This window comes from Spinacia oleracea, chromosome 6 (assembly GCF_020520425.1).
Source record: "Spinacia oleracea cultivar Varoflay chromosome 6, BTI_SOV_V1, whole genome shotgun sequence".
Taxonomy (NCBI): domain Eukaryota; kingdom Viridiplantae; phylum Streptophyta; class Magnoliopsida; order Caryophyllales; family Amaranthaceae; genus Spinacia; species Spinacia oleracea.
Window position 1 is genome coordinate 49392684 of NC_079492.1, and position 8949 is coordinate 49401632.

An 8949-nucleotide genomic window follows, 5' to 3' on the forward strand; every position below is an offset into this window, starting at 1 on the left:
GCTTAAATAGTACGTCCTGCAAAATAACATATCGTGAAGCTTTGAAAAGTATCTTTCTGGCGTCTAGCTTGTCGTCGGGTAGAGTTTCGTGCTTTAGGTAATCGAAGATGGGTTTGGTCGAACTGTCTGTGTTTAAGGTTGATAGGACGAGGCTGGCGTCTTGTGGTATGTCTTTTTCGACGGCGGGCGACAGTAGGTGTACTAGAGGTATGGTCGAGAATGGTGATTTTCTGAGTGCGGATCCTAGGTTGGCAAGGGCGTCGGCTTGCGTGTTTAGGTCTCTTGGGACTTGTTTGATGGAGAAGGGTTTGAATTTGGAAGTTAATTCTTTTGCTTTCTCGAGATACAAGGTCATTTTTAGGTCTTTAGCTTCGTAGTCGCCGTTAATCTGGTTGACGATTAGTTGTGAGTCGCTGAAGATGTTGAGTCCGCTTGCCCCTAATTCCATAGCTAATGTCATTCCGGCGATTAGCGCCTCGTATTCTGCTTCGTTGTTAGTCGCCTTGAAATCGCAGCAGATTGCCTGTGCTATCATGTCCCCTTGTGGTGACTTCAGTACGACGCCTAAACCTGCACCACGAAAGTTAGATGAGCCGTCGACGAAGAGTGTCCATATTCCTTCTATGTTGTTGATGAGTTTGGCTTCGTCGTCTGCTATCCTCTCTAAGTCGGGGCTGAAGTCTGCCACAAAGTCTGCTAGGGCCTGTGATTTTACGGCCGTCTTTGGTTGATATTTGATGTCGAACCTTCCTAGTGCCATTGTCCACTTCTCCATTCGACCTGTCAGTTCTGGCCTACGCATCACGGACTTGATTGGATAGTTAGTCATCACCACTATTTGGTGAGTTTCAAAATAATGCCTTAGTTTTTTGGCTGCAGTAACGAGTGCTAAAACGAGTTTTTCGAGGGAAGAATACCTGGTCTCTGCTTCCAGTAGTGACTTACTGATATAATAAATGGGTAGTTGTTGTGCTTCGTCTTCTCGAGCTAGGACCGCGCTGACTGCCGTCGAGCTAACTGCTAAATAGAGTTGTAAGACTTCTCCTTCTTTTGGCTTGGATAGGAGGGGCGGCGACATCATGTATTTTTTGAGGTTCTGCAGGGCTGCTTCGTGGTCGTCGGACCAGTTAAACCCCTTGTTTTTGCGCAGGACGTCGTAAAATAATCGACACTTGTCCGACGACCGTGATATAAAACGGTTCAGTGCCGCCACTCTCCCTGTCAAGCGTTGTACCTCTTTTATGTTCCGCGGGGATTGAATGTTGATGATCGCCCGCACTTGGCCGGGGCTGGCCTCGATTCCTCATTGGGTGACGATGTAACCTAAGAATTTTCCAGCGGACACTCCGAAAGAACATTTAGTCGGGTTAAGTTTCATACCGTACTTTTTTAGTATGTCGAAGGATTGTCGTAAGTGTTCCACGTGATCGTCAGCCTTCCTCGATTTCACCAGCATGTCGTCAATGTATACCTCCATTGTGTCTCCGAGTTGGTCTTTAAACATCTTGTTGACTAATCTTTGGTACGTCGCACCTGCATTTTTAAGACCAAAAGGCATGACTTTATAACAATAAATTCCTCTATCCGTTACAAAAGATGTTTTTTCCTGGTCGTCTAGGTGCATAAGGATTTGGTTGTATCCTGAGTAGGCGTCCATGAATGTGAGTAGCTCGTGTCCGGCTGTGGCGTCGACCAGGGCGTCGATGTGCGGCAGAGGGAACGGGTCCTTGGGGCAAGCTTTGTTGATATCTGTGAAGTCGATGCAGACTCTCCATTTTCCGTTCTTTTTGCTGACGACGACGACGTTTGCTAACCAGTCTGGATATTTGACCTCTCTGATCTTCCCTGAATCTATCAGGTTTTGGACTTCTTCGTCTATGATTTTATTCCTTTCGGGTGCGAACTTACGTCGTTTCTGTTTTACCGGTCTGAAGCTGGGGTCGACGTTGAGCTTGTGGGTGATCACGTCTGGGCTGATTCCTGTCATGTCCTCGTGCGACCAAGCGAAACAGTCCGAGTTTTCTCTTAGAAACGACACTATCTGACTTTTGATGTTGTCAGGCAGTGAGGCTCCGATCCTTATGACTTGGTCTGGCTTTGTCTGGTCTAGTATTATCTCGTCGATTTGTTGGTCGTCGGGGTCGTCCAACGTCGACCCTGGCTGTAATTGCTAGATGGGTGACTTGGATGGTTTCAGTGCTGTCTCGTAACATTTCTTCGCATCCCTTTGCTGCCCTTTGATTTCCATGACCCCCACTTGGTTGGAAACTTGATTGATTGGTGATATGTTGATGGCACTGCCTTCATTTTGTGGATCCATGGTCGTCCTAGGATGACGTTGTACGCTGATGGACAATCGACGACGTTGAACTTGGTCATCATGTTGACGCCTTCTGCGTATGTAGGCAGCGATATCTCTCCTACCGTCCGTAGTGCTTCTCCACTGAACCCTACCAGAACTGTTGATCTCCTTACTATGTTTTTCTCTTCTAATCCCATTTCTTGTAGTGCTTCCAAGAACAGTACGTTGGCTGAGCTTCCGTTGTCGACCAGTATCCTTTTGATCAATGCGTTCCCTATTGGGAGCGATATTACCAACCCGTCGTGGTGCTCCCGCTGTGTATCTACAGAATCTGAATCGTCGAAAGTGATAGCCGTTGCGGTCAGGGACCTGTGTATTGCGACCTCGTCTTCGGTTTGTCCCTCTTCTACGGTCTCATATTCTCCCCTGTTAATTTTTTTAGCTGCAGAAGAGGTTAGTCCACAAATATCTGAACCACCGGAAATAACATTTACCACTTTATTGAATGGTGGTGGGTCTGGTCGCTCGCTGCTTGTCGCTGGGCCGGGCAGGGTGGTTTGCTCTTTGGAAAATGTTTCTTTTCCCTTGTCGCTCAACAGTTCCTTTAGATGCCCCCGTTTCAGGAGGTATGCGACTTCCTTTCTGAGGGAGATGCACTCCTCGGTTGTGTGTCCGTTGTCGCGGTGGAAGTCGCACCATTTGCTCATGTCCTTCATGGAGTCCGGTCTGTCGTTCTTCCGGGGCCATCTGACTGTTCCACCTACATTTTGAAGGGCGTTCACCACACCTCCAATGTCGACGTTGAAGCCGTAGTCGGAGATGTTAGGGTGTTCGACCCGTTCGTTCCTGTAAACATTGTTAGTATCATAATACTGATTGACACTTTGTACCTGGTTTTGCCGAACATATGGTTGGTGTCGCCAATTGTTGTTCCTTGGGGTGTACGATCTTCTGTCGCTGCTGCCCCCTATCGATCGTTGAGATGCTGTTCGGATAACCTCGTCGTCTTCGATTCGCATCTGGGCGGTGGCCCTCGATCGCACCTCTTCGAAAGTTGCACATGGGTATTTGGTTATTTCCCGGTATAGCTCCGAATTGGGGATGAGGCCTCTCTTGAACGCCTCAATAGCAGTCCTGACATCACAATTTTTTATACCAATTTTTTCACAATTAAAACGGTTAAAATAATCGCGTACCGACTCGGTTGGCCCTTGAACCAACCGATAGAGATCACTGGTTTGTTTCTCTAACTGGCGACTGCTGGCGAATTGTTGATAGAAGGCGTTGATGAGGTCGGACAAACAGGAGATGGATCTGGGAGGGACGTTCGTGAGCCATTCCAAAGCTGCTCCATCAAGGGTGCCGCCGAATGACTTGCACATAACAGGTTCCACTAGGTCGTGCGGAATCCCGATCTGCCACATGCGCTGCTTGTAGAAGTTGACGTGCCTATAGGGGTCCGATGTCCCGTCGTACAGGGTGGTCCAGGTTGGGAGCCGGAGTGTGTGCGGAACTGTCACTCTAGCGATCGCTTCGCAGAACGGCGACGCGGCATACCCGTCGGTCGGCTCGGTCTCCACTGGTGTAGGTGCCCCGGGGAACCTGGTCATCAACTTCATCAGGCGGGAATAGTGCTTTGTCATGCGTGCATCCATCTTGTTCAGGCGTTGGGTCACCGGATCGGGAGCTTCTTTGTCTTCTTCCTCACGGGTTTCCTCCTCATCGTCGGTCACATCTTCAAAGTCATCGGGCATCTCGAACGTTAGCTTTTTTGGCTTCCCACCTTTGTAGCGAGACTGGTGCTTGTTGCTCTTTACAGATTCGAGCTCTTTCTGGAGGGTTTCATTGGATGCCCTCTCTTGGGCTAGCTCGGCTTGGGCTTTCTCGTAAGCCGCCTTCATCTCTGCGATCGTCATCTCTCCAGTAGTCATGGTGAAAGGGGTGCTTTTGTGTGAAACCTAGTTAATGTCCCCACAGACGGCGCCAAACTGTTTATGCCAAAATTCGTATGGGGGCGACTTTCGGCTAGGGTCGACACTAACTAAGCAAAGAATCAACGACACAAATAAAGAGACACGACACAGAGGAGTGTTGACGCGGAAAACCCAGGAATAAGGTAAAAAACCGCGGATAGCTATGAGGCTAACAATCCACTAAGTATTTTATATGATTGTTTATGCTTTTCTTTCTGAGAATCGATATCAAAAATCTCCAGTACAATAATGAATACTGAAACAGTTTATAGTTTAAGAGTTTTTATCCTTGAGTGAACGTCCCTTGCTTGTCATTATCTTCGTCCTTTTATAGGATATTCTCAACGGCCTAATCGGTTGAGAAAATCCCACAAAGATAGGAGTATCTTTGTCACACGTCTCTTCAGTCTTCAACCGCCTCCGCGCTTCTCGCGTATGTCTTGGACTCGTTCTTGCTAGCTTGACGGCGCTGCCTATCATGGGCTTTAGGTTAACTTATCTTCATCAACCCGTTTCTTGAGGATGTGTCTCAGTTGCCTATACTTTGTCGCCTGTCCTTCGTCGTTCATACCTCGTCGTACGATGCTACGTCGGACGTATCTCCCTGGAGCTGTGTTTACCTGCGACACGACAAGACCTGGCTGACATGACATGATCAAACGTTAGAACGGTTATGTCGTTAGTCCAAAAAGTGGGATAACAACCATCATGCTTATAATCATACTCCATTTATTTTAATTAATTAAGCCTAGAAATATGTTTTTATTTTGAGTGCGAATAATAACAATAAGAAATTATAAACGGGGGAGCTTAACTAATTTTCAGATTTATTAAAAATTAGATTAAATTTCAAATAGTGAAAAAAAAATTGCTACCTCATTACGATAAAGATAAAAATTAGATAAATTTGGCTAAGAATATAAAAGATACAATTATCCTCTTTTAAAAAAAATAAGATAGAATTTCAAATAGGGAGTTTTCTCAAATATAAAATACCATAGGGAGTGGATAGAATAGTCATAGAAGAAAAATTAAAAAAAAAAAATTAAGATAAGTATTGATAATTTTGTAGAGAACACATGAATAACTAACTCGAGCTTTATCATTATTGAACTAACCATTTCATAACTCGATTTTCCTATGAATGTCTTATACATAAACATTATAAATATTAAGAACACATTTATACTCCAACTTGAAAAGGGACCTATTTTAACTTTCAATTATACGTATCATTTATATATAAAAAAAATATTTGTATACGATGATATGATAAGACAAATATGTACGAAAATTGACAAACCCGTGCATCGCACAGGCTTCAATACTACTTAAAAAAGCTCCTCCAAATATTTTAGGCTAAACAACTTATATTTTAGTTGACTTTTAACAAACATCTGTGTACGGAGTACATAGTACTATACTAAAAGAGAGGATAATTGATGTGGAGCTAACAAAAGCTGCTATGATTTGCCTCTTTTATAATATTGGTAACTAACCTATGATAAAATAATTATTATACTTTGTATATATTTTACCTAAAATCTTCTAATTACTTATGGTAATAATCGATTATACTACGAATTACTTATTTACCCATGTCAATAAATTTCTTAATATAAATCTATATACTCCGTACTATACTAAAAAAGAGGCAAATCGAGGTAGAGATGACAAATGTCCTTCTCTGATTTGCCTATTTTATACCATAAATAACGACTAATTGTAAGTACTATCAAATTTCGTTTAGAAATTGTGTCATACACTGAATACGGATATGTTCAAACGTTCCTTTGATCGTTTGATTATTTGTAATCCAATGAAACATCTTTGTATACAATTTATGATAACTGATAAAGAAAATTGTAGTCCCAGAATACTTGCACCGCTTTCCTTATAAAGTCGTCACGGATTACTTGCACCGTTTCTATAAATGGTAAACTTTTATTAATATTATATCAACTACCCCCTTCACATGTCATTTTGTGGTCTCATGCACCCTCCCCCCTATCCCCTTAAAAAGTTTACACATATCCCCTATCTATATTAAAAAAATATCTCACTATCAACTACCATCTAATTAAATAATAAGTCAATTACATTGTATTAAACTCTGTGTCGGTCAAACCAGTTCAAGTATTCCAGGACGGAGGGATTAGTTTAACTTAGACTATTAATTATATTATTATAATACTATCAACTTTTTAAAAAATTGTGTCATATAATGAATATGGATATGCATAACAATAGTTAACTATTGATTTAATGTATTTAACAATGTTGCCTCAAACATTTTACAGGCCCTTTGTTAACTAACAAAATGAGCCCCCTAGCTATATAATTTCTTTAATACGAAGTATGTACTTAATCTTAAATATCAAAAATAATTTTTACCACATTTTAATTATCGTAATATTTTTATATGGAGCATGGATAGAGCATGTTGATTGAAATTTTGACTAATCAACTATGTTCAAAGTCATATGATCTAGATGATTAAGTTTCCTTATTATGAATATGTTTGCAATAACAAAATATTTTTTTATATACTAATGTAAATGATTGCAGTGATATATGTAAATAGTGAATCACACTTGATAATGGGGCGATTTTGCATTTTAGATTGGTCTGACGACAAAGTTAAACGTAGATGATTGACTAATGTTGACTAACAAAAAGAGATTTTTGGTGGATGGGTACAAGGATAACATGTACCCACCTTGGTGATGGGGCGAGTTTGAATTGATCGGATTTGAGAACACTCACCCAATCCTAATTATGTATGTCACTTTTAATTTTATTTTTCAATATTATAGCTAATACAATCATTTTGATACATCGTAATAAACTTATGTCAATATATATAAAATTTAGTTGAAAGGAAAATTGGATTATTTATCGAATATAGGGGTGTCAGATTGTCTGGGGCAGGTTTTTTGGCAGATCTCTCTGTGCATCCGCCCCAAGTGGGCAGCGATGAAGGAAAGTTTATTGGGTGATGGGGTTAAAAAATGTATTTGACGCGGGTGAATGGGCGATGATAGATTTTAGATTGGACCCGCCTGAGTCTTTAATCCTGCATCTGATTGATTATGAATATATATATACTTCATCCGTTCTGGAAATATTGCACCATAGTTGACTTTTACTCCTCTAACCGTTACTTTGACTCTTAATATCTCAAATTATCTGTAAGTAAAAATTATAAAAAATTAATATTTAGGAAATATGTATCAATATGAATCTAACATGACAATACATGACTAAAATTTGATTTCGTACAAATCACAAAAAATGACCAAAGTTATAGTGTTAATAATGCAAAAAACAAATGGTGCAATATTTCCAAAACGGAAGAAGTATAAAAAGTAGGAAAATTTGTAATTATTAATCCAACCTTTGCCCGATTTTCTTTAATTAAGCCTACCTATGCGATATTTCTAAATAATCCAACCTTTATGACCCAACTACTATTATTAAGCCTAACAAGTTACTAACCTGCTATAGGCGGTATTCACCCTTACGTGGCATATAAAAATTATAATTTATTTATTTTTCTTTTTCCCCTTATTTTCTTTAATTCCTATTTTAATTTTCGTTCCTCTCTCCTCTGCGATTTTTTGCTTCATCTCTGCACTCCTCTCCATTATTTCTCTTCTACCTCTTCTCCACCATTGTCGATCTCTCATACCTCTCCATTCGAAGTTCATCAAAAATAATCAGCAATTGCTATGCTGGAGTAAAGCAATTGCGTGTTGGATCTAGATCTTCTTCAAATTCAAGGTTTTTTTTTCTTTCTAAATTTTCAACAAGACCACAATAACCAACATCCCACAACATTAAAAAAAACTATATTATTGCAACATCTCGGGTTTTTACGAACTGACCATCAAGGAAGCCCAAAATTCAAAATTTACCAAAAAAGGAACAAAAACGCTAAGGTTCGTAAGTTCACCTTCAATTGTACGATTTTGGAGACGAAATTTGAATGCGCGTGGATGAAGTCACCTATTTCCACAAGAAAATCGTTGATGATGTCATGAACCAGTACAATTGTGGTTGAAGCAGCAGTAATGGAGGAGAGAGGAATTGAAACACGGTACAGAGAAGAGAAGGGTTAAGGGTTTTTGAAAAAAAAATGAAATCCTTGTTTAGGTGGCAAGTGATGATGACGTGTCCAATATTTTAGGAGGGAAACAAACTTTAGGTTGTCAACGTTTTTAACGTTGACTTTGTAGCAGGTAACCGGTCATCCGGGGTTAATAATAGTAGTTGGGTCATAAAGGTTGGATTATTTAGAAATATCGCATAGGTAGGTTTAATTAAAGAAAATCGGGAAAAAGTTGGATTAATAATTTACAAATTTTCCCTGACTTTGTAGCAGGTAACCGGTCATCCAAGCTTAATAATAGTAGTTGGGTCATAAATGTTGGATTATTTAGAAATATCGCATAGGTGAGCTTAATTAAAGAAAACCGGGCAAAAGTTAGATTAATAATTACAAATTACATATTATAATGTTTTGTTTATTTATTCAATAACTCTATTCAAACAAACGAGCTAAGCTTTTAATATTCCCTTGAATTTAAGGCCATAATTTCTGCCAACTTTTTTTTAATTTGTCCCTAAATTTTTTTTATCATAATTCATTATGTCTAATAATAAACTACCAAT

At 40.1% G+C, this 8949-nt stretch overlaps 1 protein-coding gene across 1 annotated transcript; it reads right to left on the bottom strand.

The window, feature by feature from the left end:
* Positions 1-2193: 2193 nt before the first annotated feature.
* Positions 2194-4233, bottom strand: LOC110786944 (uncharacterized). The gene is made up of 2 exons (XM_056832177.1): positions 3524-4233; positions 2194-3436 (listed from the first exon to the last, which is right to left on the bottom strand). The coding sequence occupies exons 1-2, from the start codon at positions 4231-4233 to the stop codon at positions 2194-2196; spliced, it is 1953 nt and encodes a 650-aa protein (XP_056688155.1).
* Between the last annotated feature and the right edge of the window lie 4716 nt (positions 4234-8949).

Coding starts and splice junctions, on each gene's coding strand:
- LOC110786944 (XM_056832177.1), bottom strand. CDS start 4,233: ATGACTACTGGAGAGATGACGATCGCAGAGATGAAGGCGGCTTACGAG. Junction 3,437..3,523: donor CAAACCAGTGATCTCTATCG/GTTGGTTCAAGG, acceptor TTGTGATGTCAG/GACTGCTATTGAGGCGTTCA.